The 23,301-nt window shown below is 36.4% G+C and overlaps 1 protein-coding gene and 1 pseudogene across 12 annotated transcripts; one reads left to right on the top strand and one right to left on the bottom strand.

Annotated features, from left to right (window-relative positions):
• Positions 1–706: 706 nt before the first annotated feature.
• Positions 707–8,295, top strand: LOC113776642 (annotated as a pseudogene).
• Positions 1,775–16,877, bottom strand: LOC113776550 (putative disease resistance protein RGA3). 12 transcript variants are annotated; one of them, XR_003469078.1, is made up of 8 exons: positions 13,077–16,877; positions 12,571–12,737; positions 12,200–12,395; positions 11,773–12,076; positions 11,015–11,128; positions 10,655–10,758; positions 10,308–10,495; positions 9,412–9,881 (listed from the first exon to the last, which is right to left on the bottom strand). XR_003469078.1 is itself a non-coding variant. In XM_027321734.1 (3 exons), exons 1-3 carry the CDS (start codon positions 16,732–16,734, stop codon positions 1,989–1,991), a joined length of 3,819 nt encoding a protein of 1,272 aa, XP_027177535.1. In that variant the 5' UTR covers positions 16,735–16,877; the 3' UTR covers positions 1,775–1,988. The 12 variants fall into 12 exon arrangements, 2 of the variants coding, with proteins under 2 accessions (XP_027177535.1, XP_027177534.1); XR_003469084.1 differs by lacking the exon at positions 10,308–10,495 and having other exon boundaries at positions 10,644–10,758; XR_003469061.1 differs by having other exon boundaries at positions 9,412–10,495.
• Positions 16,878–23,301: the final 6,424 nt, after the last annotated feature.

Genomic DNA, 23,301 nt, shown 5'->3' with positions numbered 1-23,301 from the left:
CGGTCTAATTTTTCTTCCAATACTTTTGTACGGCAACCACTCAAGATTGGTTGCTTTGGGGAAAAAGAAAAAGATAACCCTAAACAAAATTGCCGCACCTTGTCCAATAAGTTGAAAGTTGAAGAAAGGTCTTGAATGTTGTGTCACCACTGCAAGGAGGATCTGACTGCGTTTTCATGCTAATGGCAATTACATTTGTTTCTTGGTGCTATAATGAATAATCCTGTTAGACCGGTCACGTGGGCATCCGGCGGTTTTTCGTTTCACATTTTTTTGTTTTTGGATCAAAAGGTTGGGGGCAGATTTTGAATGCCAATAATGTCATCTTGGTCTCTGCAACTATTCTTGCAGAAAGTTTGGTCTGAATTGTAGCAGCGTTCCTTTTCCCTACATCCCCGAGTTAATCTGCATCCTGATCTTCAGATTCTCTGCATTTCCCGGCATTCAGATATCCGTGGAGGCCGACCAGATGAGGACCAAGAATCTGAGCCTCCCAGGTTGTCGTTTCTCTCAAAATTGGAAGAAAAATTAGACCGGTCGGTTCAAAGTCTTAGAGGTTGAGGGAAAATTTTGTTAAACCAAACCAATTTAGATTATTAGAAAATTAAAGTCCCAAATAATAATAGGACACTTGACGGAATGCTAGAAGTGGCATTGAATTGGCATAGGAAACTTGTCATCGAGGATCCCAAGTGCAGATCTGGATCTGTTTGGACCGAGTTTGCAGCGATTGACCATCTCATTTTGCCCAAGATTAATTAGTCTAGGAGTAAATGGACAGAAATGCCCCCTACCATGTCTTGAGGAATTGAGAATTGATCATTGCGAAGGGTTGACCACTATATCCGACAAAATGTTCCAGTCATGCCGGTCTCTGCAGTCCCTGTCGGTGAAGTGTTGTCCCAATCTGGTATCATTTTCGCTTAATTTGCAGGAGACGCCTTCTCTCGAGAAATTCGTCTTAGACGACTGTCCCAAATTGATCCCTCATAGTTTCAAAGGATTTGCTTTTGCCACCAGCTTAAGAGAATTGAGCATCAACATTCCCTTCTCCTCAGATGACTCCTCAGTCGATGATTTTGATTGGTCTGGTTTAAGATCTGCATCAACACTCCGTGAGCTTCGCTTACGAGGGTTGCCTCACACGGAGTCCCTGCCACACCAGCTTCAATACTTGGCTACCCTCACTTCACTAAGGCTGGAGACCTTTGGAGGAATAGAAGTGCTACCGGATTAGATTGGAAACCTTGTGTCCCTTGAAACCCTATCGCTATGGTCTTGCCAAAAGCTTCAGTCTTTACCACCCAAGGCCGCCATGAGACGACTCACAAAGTTAACTTGTGTCGACGTCTTTGATTGTCCTCTATTAAGACAATGATACACTCCCCAAAGAGGCATCTACTTGGAGGAGGAGATTTCAAGTGATCCGGTGAGATTTTCCTATCTAAAGTTCACACTCATATATATGTGTATAAATTTTTTGTATCTGCATCTCATTGACATATATTTGCTCTTCAGTCTCTTGTACTCTTTTTCTCCATCTCTTTTCTGCAAAGTTATTCTCTGTAATTCTCTTCTTTTGGGCAGACCTTGGTTTCTTTTCAAAGATTAGTTTTAACAAAGCCTGGTTTTGAGCAAATTGGAAGAGACCAAAATTCTGGATTTTCTCTGCATCTCGCCATTGCAAGATTTTGAACATCTTAAAAACTCAACTTGTTACCTTCTATTTGGCCAAGCATGAAATTATTAGCAACGGTGCATACACAATTACATTTAGGCCCAATTACATGACTTAAACAAACTTGGACCAATTCCCCTGTACTTCTAGTAAGTTGGGTGGAGTCATTTCCAAACCACATACCTCCTCATCTTTCTTCAAAAATGATGGGAAACCACAGCCTGATGTTGCAGTTGGAGAATGTGAAAAGTGCAATAACATGCTCTAGAGGTTCCAGGCTGACTCTGCCTTGAGCACACTTTTGAGCCTTTCACAATGTTTCGGCACCATCACTGCTTGCTGCTTCATTGACACTTGTGGCCAACAAGGCCATAATACGCTCAATCTAATTCACAAAACAGAAAAGTAGCTAGTTATAGTATCTGAATTTTAAAAATTTTAAAAGATGATAAGAATTTATAGTTTTAACAGCAGCCTAGTTCCTCTGCAAACAATTTCAACTGAATCGACATTGAGCTAATTTAACGGCAATCATAATTCAGAGTCTTACAGAGAGATAACAGTGAATATTAAGGACATATCCACCCGTTAAATGCTAGCGGTAAAAACAAAAATTGTCACCTTCAAGTGCTGTTGGGTGTAGTGGGTTTTTAAAGATATCAATTCGACATCCAAATTCTATGGGCTTTCAAGGAATCAATTCAACTTCTGAATGTGTTTCTTTCCGACACAACTTTGGTTCGGCCGAAACCTCAGAAGTACATATTGGCTATTTCAGAAAAGATTTGTTAATTTATTTGTATGAATTTCTTTATTTATTTGTAATTGCTAATCATTTTAGTTCTAATTTATGATTTTTTCTAGATTTAGAATAGAGTATATTAGTCATGTGATTTGCAAATTTATTTTACATATTCTTAACAATATAAGTAGTTGTATCAGATTGATAATTATTTGTTGCATGTATAATGTTAGTAGTTTTTATCTAAGTTTTAATTTAGATAAGTTATATATTACAATTATTTGGATAAGTTAATGTTCCAAAATTGTCATTCATTTATTTCTGTTACTCAAGTTAAAATGAATTTTAGGAATATAATTGAAAATAAGCAAAAAAGAAAATTAACTGTTGAAATTTAGGTATAACAGCAAAACACTACTACTTCTTTCGCGTATTGGGATTCTTACTGTGTTATATAAGATATGATGGTTTTAATCTTATACTTAAGTTTTAATGTCAATAAAATAGGAATGGAAGGTATACTCGATGCTAAAATCATTTACTATCAATGCTACAGGTGTATGGTTATAGCAGCATTACTGTATGTAATGATTGTGCTTGTTATGGTGTTTTCCTATTTTTAGTAATTTTTTGGAAACTCTTATATGCATGTTATAATGTGTGTATCACCCCAAATTGCTATTTCATTGGTTTTAATGTTGTTTGGAAATATCACTGACAAAAAAAAAAAAAAAAAAGAACATACTTGCAATGTTTACGAATTTCATTGAAGCTGAATGTTTACGCTTGCAATGTTTGCGAATTTCATGGACAAATAGCCAGTACCAAGTTCACATGTAGTAGTGAAATCCAGAATTTCGTATAGCAGATACCAAGCTCATTAACCCTTTTGATGGTTCAGAAAAGCAGATGAAATCCAGAATTTTATTGTCTTTCAATTTGCTCGTAACTCTACTTTGTTAATGACATGAATTAGCTTAAAAATTGAAAGAGAGAGTAATCTTTTGCCAGAAGAAGTAGAGGAATAGATATTTATGGAGAAAAAGAGTGAGGGACAAATACGGGTAGAATAAGATGATCCAATAATGAGAAGCAATTAATTAAAATTTTGAGATGAAATCTTACGAGATCAATTTCACGCTCTGGAATATTAGAGATCTTGGACCACTCGGAGCCGCTTTCAGGAGTGCATCTTGGTTTTAATAGAGGACAACTACGAATTACCAGACGTCTTAATTTGAGGCGTTCCATGGCATCTACGGAGGGTAAATATTCAAGCTTTGGGCATCTACGGAGGATTAGCTCTTCAAGAGACGCAAGGTTCCCAAGCCAATCTGGTAAGGCTTCGATTGCGTTGAAGCGTTTTAGAGATAGTGATGTGATGGTAGTCAAGTCTTGAAGCTGATGTGGCAGAGATTTCGTGTCACGCATTCCCTGCAAAGACACGTGTTGCAGTGATGATGAAGAGGCTAATCCAGCCCAATCAAATTCGATTGCAGAGTCATCTGAGAAGGGCCCAATCTTCACTTTCCTTAAGCTGGTAAGATAGCCAAATCCACTAGGCATCTCAGTAATCAAGTCGGAACACCCGTATAATGAGAAGCTCTCGAGAGAAGGGGTTCGTCGCAAATCAAGGGGAAAGGAGACCAGACTGCGGCAATAGGACAACTTCAGCTCTCGGAGAGACGTACACGACTCGAACATCTCCACTGGTAATCTTGTTAATGCATCGCACCTACCGACAGTAAATCGCTCAAGAGACTTAAGGAGGCCTTTCTGTCCAAATGAATTTTTAGCATTTGGATACCCAAATGAATCAATTCTCGGGCAACAGAGTATCTTCAAGTCCTCTAAAGCTTGAAATTGATAAAGATCTTCTGGCAACTCCCATAAATTGTAACAACGAATGACTGTCAATCTCTCAAGACAAGCGGCGCAACTCATTCCTCTTAATGTTGTTACATTGGCGGCATCCATCAATTCTACATGCTGAAGAGTTGGAAAAAGACAGAGTCGCTCAAGCATGTCAGTGGGTAGACTGTTACAGCCTTCAATACTCAAGCTGCTCTCTGGTCGTTTCACTAATTTTAGAGACTCGCGTTGACCACCAAGATCCCATAATTCAAGGGATGAGAGATTGGCCATATTGCTCAAAACCTTTTCTGCCAGCAAAACATGGCAATTCCTTTTGATTTCCAATACATCAAGACTCGGGAAGTGACTTGGAGTTGGAATGGTGGTCAGCTTGGGGCAATGGCTAATATACAACTCTTCAAGCATGGGAAACACATCCATCACATGTACTTCACCTGCGGTTGACCTTATTTCGTGTGCGTCCTTCCACTCTTCCAAATTTTCCATGCTTTCAAGAGAGAGAATTTTAAGGGCTGGAAACGATGAGCAACGCACAAGAATTAATGTGGTTCGGCTTAATCAGCAAGCCTACGTCCACGGAGAGAAAAACTTGTTCTTACTATGAGAGGAAAAACACCACAAAACTACAACTTGATTCCCAAGTCCAACTCTTGTATAACCCTCTTACCCACTAAGAACTCTCTCACTTCTTTCTTGTGTCTTTGTAGTATATCAATCTACCTATTTATAGAGAGCACTACTTGGCCAAAAAATCAAATAACAATTGGAAACCAATACTAATTCCTAAACTCATATAGAGTAGCAAAAAACATCTAATTTTAAACCAAATAGGACTTTACTTGACTACTACTTCAAGTAACTAAAATCTAGTTACTTTCCACACCAAATAAGGATCTTGACTAAAAGAAATTAAGCCAATTTCCTAACACTTATCAGCATTGTTTACCATAGCATTTGGTTTGGTTGAACAATTAGTAGCAATTTTTTTTTTCTTGAAGAAGTTTGTTTTCCAGTTTCGTGGACAATATTCAATGAGATTGATACATAGTCATATTGCGGCTTTGACTTGGGGTGGCTCCCATGAATATTAACTGATGTGTGTGATGCCTAAGCTTTTGGCTTAGTATGTCAGCACTATTGTACAAGTTATCTTTGTACCAGTTTTGCCTTTCTTTCTGCCTTATATCTACTGGTGGATATTTTTTGTTATCTAAAAGGATTTTTTCCTTATATTTCATTTTGTGATTATATGTATTATATTTGCATTAGGGCAGTGGGGATTTATTTTTTTTTTATGGAATATTATGATGTTAAAGTTGGAGATGAAAACTGTCTTTAGAGTGTTTGACTTCATGGAGAAAGTTCACCTGTTCATACTTTCCATTTAGCCAGTAATTCTAACTTGATTTGATATTACTAGAAAACGAATTTCTTGTTTTCTTGGTCTCAGGCTTGTCACATTCATGTACTTTGTTCAAGAAGTCAAAATTTGTTAATTGGCTAAAAGGCTAGATCACTTCTTTGAACACTGAATGAAGAAATATCTATTGAATTTTGTTGCTGATGCAAACGATTAATATGTACAGTTTTTGTAGAAACACCCTATCAACAACTAACTAAACAGAGCATATATATGTGTGTGCCTCTCGGGGTGTCATTGCTGCAAAACGGAGGCAACATGAACAAAACTAGTAAGGAATTTTAGATTAACCCAAAGAAAATCATCGAACTCCTAAGTTAGTCAAGAATGTGGTGTCTTCTATCATAATAGTGACAGAAGCAAGCAAATCTAGTGGTATTTTCAATTTCGTTCTGGTAAAATAGTGACTGCTGATTCATTTGACTTTCTGAATAGGTTTGTTCCAATTATTCTCATCTTACGAGATTTTCATTTGGTGAAGTTATCTTGATATATTAGGCTTTAGAGTTTGCCATCAATTAAGGTTGGATAGAAGGAGCAAAACCAGTTAAGTTGGAGCATCATGCTCCCACACATTTTGATCGGTTGACGAAACATATATACTTAGTCATATGTTGAATGATAATGATGCTTGGCAAATGCTTATTTCAGAGAGTAATGCCGGTTAAAACAGAAGATATTTGACATCCCACAAGTATTTCCAGTGACTTTCATATGTAGTTCAGCTCAAAATCATTTCACTGGTCAAGCATAGTACTAATGTAGCTTAATATCTTATTCACACATTGAGTTTGATTGTAGTTTAAGCCTTTCAATATTCCCTTAACTACTGATGAATATTGTTTCTGATCAATGCTCATTTTATTTCCTGCCAACTTCCAAGTACCCTTGTCCTTGACATGCATAGCAATAGCTAGATTGTTACTACTGCTACCCTTACCCTCCCCACCTTTAACATAACTCCAAATTGCAGAGTAGCAGCAAGGTATTGGAAATGGAACAAATTCTTCACACGAAAGAAGGGGAAGATGAGGAAAGCTATGCCAAAAATTCAACATTTCAAGTGATACATATCAGATGAAGTCCGAATGATTTCTCTCTGGCCCTCTATATATATAATTCTGTGACTGATCTCTAAATCAGTTTCTACCCTTCAGAGATTAGTGTTTATGAATTTCAACCATGCACTCAATCGGAGCATTCGGGGGTTTTGTCAAGCCAACCTAGCGGAGGCAGAGTGCATAAGAGTAGCAGATCTGGGATGTGCATCGGGACCGAATACGTTGTTAGCAGTTGAAAGCATTATAGACAGCATAAATAGAGAATGCCATAACTTGAACATTCTTAAGCTACCTAATATTCAAGTTTTCTTGAATGATCTCATGTCCAATGATTTCAACTCCATTTTCAAATTACTGCCCAGTTTTTATAAAAAACTTAAGGAATCATATGGTTGTGGTTCAAGGTCATGCTTCATTGCAGCTATGCCCGGCTCTTTTTATGGAAGACTTTTTCCTGACAACTCCATGCATTTTATACTCTTCTTACAGACTTCATTGGCTTTCTCAGGTTCGCCAATCTCCGGCTTTATTGTTATTAACACGCACTGCTCTTTTGGTATTAACACCGCTGACTGCTTTATATAATTTTTACATTATTACTATTTGTAATAGTTTTTCTTTTTTTTTTCCCGTTCTATCTACCTATCTCCTGCAGGTCCCGAGTGGGTTGGTGACTGAGGAAGGGTTGCCACTGAACAAAGGCAATATTTACATAGGTAAAACAAGTCCTAAGAGTGTGCATGATGCATATTTGGATCAATTTGACAGAGATTTTACAAACTTCTTGAGTATCCGTGCTGATGAATTGGTGTCTGGGGGACACTTATTTGTGACCTTGACGCCTAAAATCGATGATCCTGTAGCATATAACGTACAGGACTTACTTGGAATGACAATGAATGACATGGTTTCAGAGGTAATGATTCATAGACACTCAATCTCGATACAATCTGGGGTGAATATATGATACCATCTGTGTGTAAAATTGTACAGGGACTGATTGAGGAAAAAGCACTCGATACTTTCAACCTTCCACATTACCGGCCTTCTTTGGAAGAAGTAAAGGCAATCATTGAGAAAAATCGTGCTCTTAAGATAAGGTATCTGGATAACATTCAACTGCGAGTGATTGGTGTGGAGGCGGCACATTGCGGGAAGGGTGCCGGAAGGGCTACGTATTCAATACAAACACCAATGCCAAGTACATGGCTAGGAGCTTGAGAGCTATTTATGAACCCATCTTTCAAGCTCACTTTGGGGATGGTATAATGAACGATTTCTTTACAAAGTTGGCCGCCAATATCTCACAACATCAGAGAAAGATGAAGAGCCCTATCAACAGTCTGGTTCTTCCCTCTCCAGAACATGAAAGTAGGACATGTATACTTTGTCTGGATTAGATTCATGAGCAGGCTTAATGTGTTGTATTGGTTTGAAGGGTAGAAATAGTTCTTAACAAATAGATCTAAATAGTGGTGAATGCATAAACCTGTGAACCTTTTACATTAGGGATAATTTCAGAAACCCCCCTGAGATTTCTAACAATTTCACTATCCTCCCTTGAAGTTTGCAAAATTATACAAACCTCCCTTGAGGTTAAGGTTTTGGTAACAAAATTAGTCCAATTAAAAAAAGTAACATTAAAAAGTACTTTAAGGAGAGATTAAACTTTTATTTCATAAATACCCCTTATGCATGTATATAAATTATATTAGTAGAAGAACTAAAATAATTAAAAATTAAAAGCAATTAATATACATATTTTATCACTCAAAAAACTCGCATTTAATAAATTAGACAAACAAATAAATAACAAAACTATAGAATGATCAAAAGATATGATAAAATAGATTATTCATCTCTTTTGGCATGATGTTTGCTATGATTTTTGTGATTTTGAACAAAAAAAAAAATTCAAATTTTGCCTTTCTTTTCCTTCCATTCTATTTCCCTCCATATCAAACATAGGGAGGGAAAAGAAAGGTAAAATTTGAAAATTTTTCTACTCAAAATCACAAATCATCGCAAATATCATACTAAAAGAGATGACTAGTTGTTTTGTTAAATCTCGTGATCATTAGTGTAATTTTGTTGCTTATTTATGTTGCCGAATTCATTAAATATGAACTTTTTAAGTTGTGAAAATATGTATACTAATTGTATCTAACTTTTAATTATTTTTATTCTTTTACTAATACAACTTATATACATGTATAAGGAATATTTATGGAATCAAAGTTTTATCTCTCTCCTTAAAGTATTTTTTTAATGTCACTTTTTTTAAGTAGACTAATTTTGTTATTAAAACCTTAATCTCAAGAGAGGTTTGTGTAATTTGGAAATTTTAGAAGAGGCTAGTGAAATTATTAGAAACCTCAGAGGAGGTTTTTGAAATTATCCCTAAAGAAAAACCAAATGCCTTGGACAGCCAGAAAAGGGACCGGTCACAACTTGGTTTGACAAATTGAGAAGCGAGAAATTTTCAGCAAGCTTTTGAAGTCATTTGAGGTAAGTATCATAAAATTCATACTTGTTTAGCTCTATTTTTATGAACTTGCAATTGGTTTAAACCTAAATCAAACTCCTCAAAGCATGGTCAATTAGGTATTTCAAAATCTTAAAGCTCTGGATCACATTAAAACCTCAAATCATATCTCTTTATAGAACAAGCTAGAGTAATATATGCATTCTAGCCAGCTATCTGGGTGACAATTTTAGTATAGTTAAGACTTTTTACATGCCTACAATCCAACAGCTAGCTACCAGTATTCTTGCTTTCTCATCTTCATACTTTCAATGCTTCCATTGATATGAGATCCACATTCACGAGATTGACAAAGAGCAATCCAGACAGCTTAAACTGGAACCAAGATCAACCAAATTGGCTACAGGTCTCAGCCATGCCAGCTTAAACTGGAACCAAGATCTCCTTCATATGCTTCCCTTTGTCTCAAGCAAATCAAATCAGAAGAAACCTCCAAAATATATGAAAGGTCGGGCACTTCCATATGTGTGTGAAAGAAATGCCAACTTTGAGAGAAACAAAGTAAACCTGTAATTCATCGAGACAACATTCATACACTTTAACTCGAAAGCTGCTGCTTCCTACATGTTCCATCAAAACCCATTAGACACTGATTGTCTTCAATATTGATACAGATATTGGATAAAGAGTTGACAATGAACAAAGAACACTGTTAGCAACTAGTAATGGAAAGATGATCATTCTAAATAATTACGAGATGAACCAAAAATGGAATTCAAAAATTTGCATATTGTTAATAAAACATGAGAATGTAAAACTCGGAAGAACAGTGAGATGATAATCCTTCCTATGCTTGCAAAGTGAGGTTCTAATCTTAGCTAGTTTGGCATAATAACCCAAGGAAAAAAGTCATGATTGGTATTCATGTATTATAATTCAAAACAAATAATCAACGGATTTAGCCTCGAAGGACTTTCTTTTGAGCAGACTGATTTCTCCTAGTACACTAAGATATTTAGGACAAAAATGGACTAGTAAAAGATAACCTTTTTCAGAAAGAAGCAGCAAAAGAATGCCGCAATTCTATAAATGTCGGCAAGTAGTATCCTTCTTCCTTGAATTTGTTAGAGTTGATTGCCAACTTCATTTCAATGGCTACGCTGAAAAAATGCTCATCTAACCTTAGCAGAATAGACTTGTGGCACAGTATCTCTATCAAGTGGAATGAAGCACCCTGAAAAACTTCCTTGAGTAACATTTACTATTGATTTACCATCTTCATCGGTCTTCACAAATGTCAGATATTTTAAAAGAGTTTCTTGGTAAAAATTCTTAGGTCTACTTATCTTTTTTAGCTAAAGCACCAAAAAAAAAAAACCTACTTGAAAAGCACCTGTTTATTGCCTGCACAGTGACAGTAATTTCTTCCTTTTGACATTCTCACAAAAACGACAGGGAACAATGCTGTTCCTTTTCCAACAAGATGATATCTGCTTCCTAAATAGATTCAGGGAAAAAACATCACCATGTTACATTACAGTAATATTAAGTGTAAAATTAGCCACGTTGAACCATCAAAACTTATGAAGAATGTATTACAAAAATTTTTAAAGACCAAAAATTAAGCAGAAGTACATCAATTAAGCCATCAAAAACGCATACTACATTCAGAGCATAGCTTTTGTATGTGGTTGATTTGAAGTTATGGCAACAGCAACAGAAACATAGTATCATGAGCTCTGAGACTACATACCTCTTCATTTACTCTGTCACATAGTGCTTTCTAGAAGACTGATCTTCACTCCTTAAGAGAACAATTGTCTACCACATCACCATCCATACATTTTTGCTTGAAAATCACTGCTTTCTACATGTTCCAACTTAGCCCGTGAGACATTTGTCTAAAATGCTAAAATAGATATTTCTATAAATATTTTATCATGAGCAAGCAAGTCCTTACGCAAGTAGGATGGAAAAATCACCAATCTACTAGATAACCAAAAATGAAAGGCTAAAAAACAGAGCATTAACAAGCCCAGAAGGAAGTAATGGTAGCAAAAGTCAATCGAATTTGCATAAATTGTCCTTGTGATTCTTTTTGAAAATAAAGTGATTATCAAAGCTAAATGTTTAATTAAACGTTAAAGGAAGAGTAAGATGATAATCTTTCGCCTCTTTCTAAAATGATGTTCTAAACTAGAGTTTGGCAAACTAATCTGAAGAAAAAATGCAAAATTTATATTCATGTACTAGCATTCATAAATTCTTTTATTAACATCTTTTAGCTGACTAATTTCTCCTGACAAACTAAAATCTTTGGACCAAACAAAAATCAAAAAAGGATAACCGTTTTCAGAGAGAAATAGGTAATGGATGTCAATATCTTTTCAGTGTTGGCAAGTTGTTTCCTTCTTCCTTCAATTCTTAAGAGTAATTTATCAACTTCCATTGAATTGGCATGCTGAAACATGCTCATTTAACCTGACAAGCAGATTTGTTGTGGTAGAGTACCTCTAATTGGGTGAAACCATGTTTGAGAACTTCATGTGAAACATTTATCATTGATCTCCCACCTTCATTAGTCTTCTGAAATGTTACATATTCCCAGTGGTTTCTGAAATGCTGTCTACAACGTCTAACTTCTTTCCATCAAATGTTGTCACCTCTGGAATTAAAGTATCAGCACGCCCAGTGTTTTTCAAGTAAGTCTTGTACCTTGATAGCTCTCCAGTACAGCTACCATGCTCCCCTCTAATTCTTCTCCATCCATACTACTTTCTACAAGTCTGGCACAAGCCACTCTGTTTTCAGCATGCTACAAGGAGAAAAGGTTCAATATTTGATTTATTTTGTTAAATACTTCCATAAAATAGATTAAAAGAAAAAAAGAAAAGCCATTGAAACAGGCCAATAGACATGCAGTCAACATTTTTTTTACCTTCATTTCCACATTCTGAGCAATATATGGCATTCTGGTGGGAAAAATCACAGATAACTACCTTCCATCTTCAAAACCTGATTGATAACTGAAAATAACTCCTCCCTCTTGACATTCTCATAAGAACAACACGGGAACCAAAACCTGACTGGTGTTCTTTGTCCAAAGAGCATAATCTCTGCTTCCTGAACAAATTCTGGAAAAAAAAATAACAATATTACATCACAGTTCTGTTTCAGTTATGACATTGTGTAGAAACATGAGCCACAGAAAGGTTTGGTCTGGTAACTCGTGCAACAATTTATCACTCAAAATCCTAAAGAGCAAAAATCAATTTATATTCCATTGATTAATCCATAAAGAACACTTACTAGTGCAAATACCTCCTCATCTTTCTTCAAAAATGATTGGAAACCACAGCCTAATGTTGCAGTTGGAGAATGTGAAAAGTGCAATAAGATGCTTTAGAGGTTCCAGGCTGACTTTGCCTTGAGCACATAATATTATCACTGCTTGCTGCTTCACTGACACTTGTGGCCTACAACGCCATAATATTATCAATCCAATTCATAAAACAGAAAAGTAGCTAGTTATAGTATCTGAATTTTAGAAATTTTAAAAGATGATCAGAATTTATAGTTTTAGCAGCGGCCTAGTTCCTCTGCAAACAATTTCAACTTGATCGACATTGAGCTAATTTTATGGCAATCATAATGCAGAGTCTTACAGAGAGATAATAGTGAAGATTAAGAACATATCCATCCATTAAATGCCAGCGGTAAAAACAAAAATTGTAACAAAAATTCTCCCCAAATTGCTATTTCATTGGTTTTAATGTTGTTTGGAAATATCAGTGACAAAAAAAATAAGAACATACCCAATATTGGTGAATTTTGCTTACGGACAATTCTACGCTCTGGAATATTAGAGATCTTGGGCCACTCGGAGCCGCTTTGAGGAGTGCATCTGTCGGTTAATAGAGGACAATCACGAATTCGCAGACGTCTGAATGTGAGGCGTTCCATGGCATCCACGGAGGGTGATGTGATGGTAGTCAAGCATTGAAGCTGGTGTGGCAGAGATTTCATGTCAGGCATTCCACATAAAGACACGTGTCGGAGTGATGATGAAGATGCTAATCCAGCCCAATCAAATTTGATTGCAGAGTCATCTGAGAAGGGACCAATCGACACACGCCTTAAGCTGGTAAGATAGCCAAATCCACTTGGCATCTCAGCAATCAAGTTGGGACACCCCCCTAAAATGAAGCTCTCGAGAGAAGGGGTTCGTCGCAAATCAAGGGGAAAGGAGACCAGACTGGGGCAACCGAACAAATTCAGCTCTCGGAGAGACGTACACGACTCGAACATCTCCGCTGGTAATCTTGTTAATGCATCACACCCTTCGATAGTAAATTCCTCAAGAGACTTAAGGAGGCCTTTCTGTCCAAATGAATTAGGATTTGGATATCCAAATGAATTAATTCTCGGGCACCCTTGTATCAGCAAGTACTCTAAAGCTTGAAATTGATAAAGATCTTCTGGCAACTCCCGTAAATTGTCACAGCAAAAGACTACCAATCTCTTAAGACAAGCGGCGCAACTCATTCCTCTTAATGTTGTTATATTAGCGGCAAGCCTCAATTCTACACGCTGAAGAGTTGGAAAAAGACAGAGTCGCTCAAGCATGTCAGTGGGTAGACTGTTACAGCCTTCAATACTCAAGCTGCTCTCTGGTCGTTTCACTAATTTTAGAGACTCGATGCGTTGACCACCAAGATCCCATAATTCAAGGGATGAGAGATTGGCCATATTGCTCAAAACCTTTTCTGCCAGCAAAACATGGCAATTCTTTTTTATTTTCAATACATCAAGACTTGGGAAACGACTTGGAGTTGGAATGGTGGTCAGCTTGGGGCAATGGCTAATATACAACTCTTCAAGCATGGGAAACACATCCATCACATGTACTTCACCTGCGGTTGACCTTATTTCGTGTGCGTCCTTCCACTCTTCCAAATTTTCCATGCTTTCAAGTGAGAGAATTTTAAGGGCTGGAAAGAATGTTTGTCTGCTAACAGTGCCTGAACCTCCTGATCCGCCGTCCTCCTCAGCACTTGTACTGTAGAATGAAAGCCCAATGCTTCTTATGTTTTCCAATCCAGTCAGATATAGATGTTGGAGGGATGACAGCTGTCCTAGGGTGGGGAGTTCTCTGCATCTTGTGCAATTCGCCACACGCAACTCCACCAGTGATGTCAAATTCATGAACCATTGTGGGAACTGATCACCCATGAACTTCAAAATTTGTAACTCTTTTAAATTTGGGTGAGGTTGGAGGCCTTCCAACACATCTTCATCACAATTATCACTTTCTCGATCCCTATTGCCCCACTCAAATACCAACCGATACATATGTGGCTTTTTAGATAGGTTCGCTAGTTCTGCATCATCTTTGCCATTTACTGATTCAAGATTTCTGATCTCCAAGGTGCCTTTAAGATCTTGCAAGGTCCCAAGTTCTTGGATACCACGACCTTCCTCCTGACGACCTATGTTAAAGAACTCTAATGTTTGAAGACAAGTCAATCGTCCAATACTGGATGGCATCTGGATTTTGCATCCTTTATCATAACGATAATGAAAATAGTGAAGATGTCTCATGCTAATCAAATTGCTCATCTTCTTTGGAAAACCTTTTTCAAGCGCGTAAATTCTTAGTGTTTGCAAACTATAAAGTTCGCAAAGAGATTCTGGCAAAGTTGTAATCATCGAATCTGAAATGTCAAGTAAGTGTAAGTGGATTAGTTTGCCAATGGAGGTCGGCAACTCTTTGACATCTTCTCCAGACAATTTTAGGACATGCAAGTGTTTGAACTTTGATAATATTTCATCAGCTATGCCACCCTTCAGAAATAATGTGCGAAGTGATGCTGATTTTTTTTCGTTCATGTTTTCTAACATTCTTTCGGATGAGTATAATGAAAGGTAGCGGTCCTCATTGCTGCTGCTACGATTCAAAATTGATTTTGCAAACTCATGCACAAGGTCATGCATTTTATACCATGTTCTCCTCTCCTCTTTTACTTCTTCCAATAAGGAAGTTTGCAGCAAAATTCTCAAATACTCACATCCTATTTTCTCCATCATTCTTTCATTTTGGGGATCCGGTTGAAGAAAGCCTTCAGCCATCCAAAGCTCAACTAGTCGATCTTGTTCCAATTCAGTATCTTGATCAAAAATTGAGCAATATGCAAAGCATTTCTTAACCGGTGCAGGTGACAGATGATCAAAACTCACCTTAAGTATTTGCTTGATCCCACCTTGATTGCCATTCAAGAGACTCTCCTCCAAAATAGATAGCCAATCCTCTTTTCTCTTTTTAGATAACAAACCTCCAATTAACGTTGCTGCCAGAGGTAGACCGTCACATCTTCTTAAAACTTGCTCCCTCATGTCTTCCAATTCTTTTGGTAATTCTTCCCCTACATTTGCCCATTTTTTCATGATAGACCAGCAATCATTATCGCATAGCTTTCCCAGCTCATGGCGAGTAAAATTGATCTGCGGATGTCTAGACAGAATAGTTGCCACTTCTTGCAGACGAGTGGTAACAAGACACCAGCTCCCTTTCTTCGCATTGAGTCCCGCCAAAGTGCTGAAAAAGTCATTCAACAATACTTCTTGATCATTCCACAAATCATCAAGAACAAGGAAATATCTTTTTTCCTTGAGTTCATGCTGAATTTTTTGAACTATTACCTCCCTACGATCCCCTTCAACCTTTCCTCCTGTTAACGATTCAAGAATCATTTTGAAGACCTTCTCGATTTTATCTACTTCTTCAGCCACACAAACCCACATTTTTTTGTCAAATTGTCCAACAATTTGTTCATTTTTGTAAACGGCTTTTGCTAGAGTTGTTTTTCCTAAACCACCCATGCCAGTTATGGGAATAACTGAAATAACACTTTCAGATTCGGTCAACAACTTCTTAACTATTTCTGATTCATCCTCGTCTCTTCCTAGAACATCTCTTCGAACAATAGTAGAGTCGGTCTGTCGGCTTGTTGTGGCTCCAGCAGCAATAGTAGGGAATGCTTCTTCAACTTGGTGCTTGTAGGCCAGTCCCAAACCTTCTGCATCCCGACGGATCCTTTGAAGGTTCGTGTTGATCTCCCTGATCATTGAACCCAACCTCCAACGAAAACCAATTTTATTAAAGAATGAAAAGCAGAAGAATACCTTCTTTTTCGTGAGTTGATTTTGATACTTCACCTTCCGACGAAGATTGTCATAGTTGAGCTCGTCCAGCACATTGTCAGCTTTGAAAACCTCTTCTTCCAGCTGCTTGAGCCAATTTTTCACGTCTGAGCTATGCTTGTCCTCGTCGGCACCAGCCAAGAAGCCTCGAATCATTGCAGCAGATTTGTCGAGTCTCTCCAGCTCCTCTGGGAATTCACGATGATCAGCGGCAAGAGAAACAACCGCCTGCAATGCAACCTTAATAGTAGCACTAACAGCAGCATCAGCCATTTTTTCTCGCTTGGGATTAGGATTAGGATGAAAGTGTTGTGATATCGATGATGGTGTTGGGGGGATGCTTTCTGCGATGAGACAAGGAAGGATATGGTTCAACTTTGGCAACTAAGGGCAGCAAAATGTGTGGAGGCTAAAACTTGCGGGAGCCGTGAGTTTTTTTTTTAAAGTTTGTCTAATATTTTATTATAATGCACCGCTGTAAAAGTTTTTGAAAAAATTTTTAAAACGAAAATTTTTTTTTTTCTTTTTCTCCTTCTTTTTCTTTCCCTCGGACTTTACGTAGCCGGCTGCTGCATCCCCTTCCGCCGTTCACCACTACCAATGAAGCAGAAAACATGGCCTTCCAAATCAGACACTCCCCACTTTACCGCGCTGCCCTTTACCAGAAAAGAATCCGATCACCCGCCACAACCACCACCACTCTTCCTCCAAATCCAGTACCTCAGGGCCCACGAGGAATTCTACCTCTTCCTCGTCGAAAACCCATGTCCCCAACAACCTTAAGCATCAGCAGTATGATTACTCTTTGGCCCCTTTTGAATTAGTGCAGAAAATCGCCGCGTCTTTCTCGCTGTCCAATTTACGGGGTGCGTCACTGGTTTGCCACGCTTGGGGGGACGCCTTCCAGCCCTTGAGGGAAGCTATGGTGTTTCTGAGGTGGGGTAAGCGGAATAAGCATAGGCGAGGTGGGTTGAGGCCGAACGTTGGTAAGAAAGATGGGAGAAAGAAAGATGCAGAAACCGGAATCCTATCTCTTGAAGAGAGGTGCAGAAGTTGCAGATCGGTCAAAGGGGGAGGGGGAGAGGGAGAGGGAGAAAGGGAGAAAAAAAAAAAGGAAGGCCGGTGCCGGAATAGGTGATTGGCGCCGGAACCGGTGGGGAGGTGATGGCCGGCGATGAAGGTGCGGTGGATCGGAATGGGGGAGAAAGAAAAGAAAAAATGATGTTTTTTGTGTATTAGACATTTTGAAATACGTAGGATAAAAAAATTGATAAATATTTTTGAATTCTTGTAATTAAGATGTTAAAAAATTAATAGCTAAAAAACTTGGATAAAAAACTCCTTTCCAGACATTTTTCCGCACAACTTTTTGCGCTTCCAAATTTTTCCACTTTTTGCAAAGCTACACTCTAAAGACTTCCTGGAAGTTGCCGACAATTCGTAGCCACACCTTGTTGACCGGTCCGACCGGTCAAATCGACCTGTCCGATCCAGTATTAAACCCGAAAGTTAATGAAAAATCGCTAGAAATCGGTCGAATCGTATGAACCGTTAAAAACCGCACGAACCGTAATTCGGCGGTTTTCTAATTTTCTTGACATTTTCAAACAAAATGTCAAGAATGTAGAGAACATCGGTCTTTTTGTTCCCATAAGGCACTCTTCACCACTAGACCACAGCTTATTTTGTTGAGAATTCTACTTAACTTGACTAAAATAGGGAATAAAAAAAATCAAATCCTAACATTAAAAAAAGAAACAGCCGACGCACTTTTCTTTCAAGTTTCAATCTATCACTTTCTCGGCTTCAGGCGGCCAATGGCTCCAGTTCTCCTCTTGAATTTTTTTCCAATTTTTTCTTCTTAATCCTTTCAAACCCAAATATCCACAACAAAATTTTCTCAAGCCTTCACCTTTATCACTATCATCTTTTGCAGATTGTAGACAAGTTGGAAATTTCAACTTTCACAAGATATTTGAGACTCAAGAGTTTTTCTTGTTTTCCATCATCTTGGTAAGTTTAATTTTTCCTTTTTCAAGGTTTTTGTTTTCTATATTATTATCTTTAGCCGATTTTTTTTGCATTTTCTTCTTTTTTTCCCCAATTTTCATCTGTTTTCCCTTATTTTTGTTTTATTTTTATTTGATTAATTAAGGATGAAATTATGAATCATTAATTAATTTGCAATCATATTTGGAGAAGCTATTTTTTTGGATGAAGTATCAAATTAAAGAAATTAGACATGGATGAAATATCAAATTAATAAATTTTGTATCAATGATTGTTCTGTTTTTTCTATGCTATTTATTGTGTTTTTATTGCTTTTTCTATGCTAAAGTAATTAGTCTACTGAATGCTCATTCATCTTGAATTTTATAGGTTTCACTAAAGCAACAAAATCAAAGACATGTTAAAGTTGATTTGTGAAAGTTGTCAAACAAAAGCTTTAAAAAAAAAAGTGCCAAATTGGACCACATGTTTGTATGTCTTGGTAAATTCCTAAATGGTAACCTCAGGACCACATGTTTAGTAGCAATTAATTTTTTATGTGTTTAGTTGTATCTTTGTTTTTTAAAAATTTTTATTTTTTTTTAGTTTGAGCAATTAGATTTATATTTTTATAATAAAATTTTAATTTTTTCAGGTTAAGTTGATGAAATTGTGAAGGTGGTGTTGCTGCTTATCATGCCATTGATGGAAGTTTGTTATTCAAATGGTTTGTCTTGAATATGAGTTAGACTTTTTTATAGACTTTTTTAAGAATTGTAAAAGAATTTCAATATTTATTTTATTTTTTTTTGTGTTTTTATTGGTGATAATTGGTGAACATTTGGATTATATCTATTCATGTTTGTAATGAATTTATAAAAACTTGTGGTGAATTATGATATTTTAATTATGTTTATCATTCCAGGTTTTATGTATAACTTTTAGGAAATTTGTTATTATCTCAACTTAAATTTAGTTATGTTGGTGAATGCATTTTAAAAACTTAAGTTATCACTAACCATGTTAAATTGTACATTAGGTGTCAAGTTCAAGTGTAGAATGAAAACCTGTGAAATACTTAACACTCAAATTGTAAAAAAAATAATAATAAAATAATAAACCAGAAAATCGGTGAACCGGCCGGTCGGACCAGTCAGACCGCGAACCGGACCCTCTCCGATTCGCTGACCGGTCCGAGTTTAAAAACATTGCTTGCAGCTAAAACTCATCATCCCTTTCTTATTGGCTTAACGTCTAACTAACTCATCATCTTGTAGTTTCTATTTTATTCATTTTATTTTTGTTTACTCCTTCCCGATTTACTTTTTAAATGTCTTAAAATATTTATTATTTTATTAAACTCAAATTTACTGCTAATCTCTTTCTTTCAATAATTTTCACATTAATCAATATTTGGCACTAAATCCAAATTTAAAATTTTGAATTTTCGAGAATAATTTTAGAAACAAATCCACTAACATCATCGTCAAGTTACTTATTATTCTTTAAAAAATTTGAATCCTGAAATGAGACAAATAATTTGAAGTGGAGGGAGTATTATTTTAATTCCCATCAATTTTGCATGTATACTCAAATATAATGATGATTTCTCAATGAAATTTTGGTAATTTGTATTGCATTTTGTTACCCCCCCTCCCCCCACACAAAACCCCAGAAACTCAAGGAGAATTCTTAGTTTATGATGAAAAAAAAAAGAATTCTACAACGAGGACGGTTCTTGGAGTGTGTTTTGCAAATAGGGTTCTTCGCATTCCGGAAATGCGAGTTCACTGAGAGTTGGGTGAGCGCCAAGACAAAGGCTACGTTACAGTCTTCGTCGGCTTGGCGTGGCATAGGTAAAGGTGCTGGTGGATGTAGTCGCATTGTCTCTTTGACCTGTAGGTAGACTAAATTCTTGATATCAGATTCTTCTACCCATCTCTCTTTACCAACAAAAAAGTCAATCTCTTCCTGGGATTTTTGCAAAACGTGCCTATGGTTCAGTAGCAGGGAGATAACCCAGCTCAACGCCCTTGATGTGGTACTAGTTCCTGCTACAATAAGCACCTGCAAGCAAAATAATAATAATAATAATAATGAAAAGTAACAAATAGAACTATGCATGTGTACTTTTTCCCCCATTTAAATGTATTATAATAAAATAACGTATTTTCAATCGTACAATTACCAATTTTTTTTATTATAAAAGAATTATGCATGTATAGTAAATTATATTAAGTTTGAATTTCATTTGAAATTTCGTAAATTTCATTTGAAATTTTTTTCCTAACAAGTTTGAATTTAATTTTCTGAAAGTCATACTTATAAATGCGAAATCTAACAAAAAAGTTAAATACAATTTTTGGAGGACAAATTTATCAAATGCGAGCTATTTGCAAAATTTAAAAAAAAAAAACATTTAGGAGCTCGCATTTAGCTCTTACTATTTTCTGGAAAAAATTCTCTAGCTCGGACATCCATTCATGAGAGTCAGCTTCGTTTCTTTGCTTTGCCTGCCCGCTATTTCTGAAAGAAATAGAGTCAAGTGTAATTTTTTTTCTTTTTGGAAGATTTGCAGTTCAAGAAAACTAACATTGAAGTCTCTGATGCCTCCAGTGCGGGCCCCCTAACGCTTTTGGTGCTAACAGGGGCCTAGCCATCTTCTGAGCTAGCCTTTCCGGTTCATGACGATTGGTGCTAATCAGGGAAGTGGAATTCATTCTCTGACCCAGGAGCTCCTTTCTTTTTTTACGAATATAGAGGCTGCTAGAGAGCTCTGGGGGAGCTAGTAAAAAAAATTAAATTAGAGCTCGCATTTGCGGAATGCGAGCTCAATAAGTAGAGCTCGCATTGAGCTCGCATTTCGCGAATGCGAGCTCTATTCTAACCTCGCATTCGTGAAATGCGATACGAATGCGAAGACCCCCGGACGGAATTCATTACCAAAATTACCCCTTTTGTAGAATTTTTTTAAAATTCATCACAAAATTAGAAATTTCTCCAGAAACTCAATAGTGCGAAATCGTCCTATTGAATTTATATATATATATATATATATATATAAAAGATAATGAACAAAAAGGATTAATCACTAGAGGGAAAATTTTGCACAATTGCTAACTGCTAATGATATAAATACACACCAATTAAACATAGTTAGTAATATGAACTTGACTCAATTAAAATCACCAATTAGGAGGTCATGCGTTTCTGAATGATAATCACAAGATTGTGACAAAATATGTGGGACCCAAAAGCATGAAATTTCTCCAAACCACTTTTGAGGGCTGTGGCTTGTCGGCATTTTCACTTGAATTGCTTTTGTTGCGGGCACCTTCATGTTCTCTGATTGAATGTTTGCGTGGGCACGAATATATCTCACACTCGTCACAAATAATTTATTAATTATATTATCAACATATTTTTTAATTATTTTTTTATGTTATATATATATTATATTTAAAAGAATATCATCGTGCTCTTTTTCAAAAATTTATTCCAAATAATCTACTATCTAAACACGTTCATAATATCCATCCAAGAGCGATAAGAAATTGCTTTTGACTCCTCGCAATCAAATTGAAATAAAGTAAAGTGTCAGTTAGCACTAATCTCCAATGTAATTAGGGATAAGTTGCACTTTGCCCACTTGAATTTATTTTATCATCACTAAACAGTAGGCCTGTCAACGGTCCAGATCTAGACCCAGACCCGGATCGGATCTGTCAAATTATTGCGAGTACGGGTAGGGATTTAATTCTGTTATCCGGACCTGGATCCGGATCCGTTTTGTAAAACAAAAAAAAAGGGTCGGATACGGAATATAGTATTATGACTCGTATTAGACCCGGATCCGGATATAAATGAATTAATAATTTAAAAAATATATATTTATCAATATAATTTGATTAGGGTGATGTATTTAAGTAAAGTCCATTTAATTTCTTTTCTTATTTGATTTTTTTTTTTTTTGCGTTAGTTAGAAATTAGTTTACAAATATATTTTTTTCTTATTTTTATTAGAAATTGTAAGTTTTGATAGATTTTTTCGGGTAGACCCGACCCAGATCCGAGATCCGTCGGATCCAGAATATAGAGTAGAAGACCCGTCGAGTAAACGGGTCGGATCCGGATCCGGTATGGTATGCTGGGTTCGAGTTTGGAATAATGAATTCCGGCCCGTTGATAGGCCTACTAAACAGAAACATATCTCTTTTTTTTAAGATTAGCTATTTTGCTTCTTGGTTCAAAATAGAGACGCACAATAATGGTCTCCTTAGCGTCTCAATAATCAAGCTTGTGATCTCAAATTAATTGAACTTTTATCTTTTGAAATAGATAATAATCATTGAATTATTGAAACTTCTACTCCTTCTTTCCATTGCTCATGTTATGTTTTTATGAATAATTTCAAATTCACTCGACTCCCTCAGGTTTAAAAAATTACACGTACCTCTCTTGGTATAGTAAAATACCTATAATGCCCTCCACTTGGTTGAAAATTTTAAATTTAAGGCGATAAATTTACAAAATCCAAAAAAAATTATTTTTCTATCTCTTGTCTATTTTCACTCATCTCTTTTTTAGTTAATATAACCTCTTTTTATTATCTTCAATTTTGTGGATATTAGCAAATTGAAAATATAAAATCAACAGAAGGAGTAGATTATGTGTCAAATTAGAAGGAAATGAAGAGAGTCATAGTGATAGAGAAATAAATAATGAAATTGATGATTGAAATAGGAAAAAGAACTAAAGATGTTGAATTTATCATATTTTGTTTATTGTTAAAATTTTTTTATAAAATGTCAATAATTACATAAGGATTTCTGGTGGTTGAGGTTGCTGAAA

The sequence above is a fragment of the Coffea eugenioides genome, chromosome 1 (genome assembly GCF_003713205.1).
Source record: "Coffea eugenioides isolate CCC68of chromosome 1, Ceug_1.0, whole genome shotgun sequence".
NCBI lineage: Eukaryota > Viridiplantae > Streptophyta > Magnoliopsida > Gentianales > Rubiaceae > Coffea > Coffea eugenioides.
The sequence above is the reverse complement of the archived record's forward strand: the minus strand, read 5'-3'. Positions and strand labels throughout refer to the sequence as shown.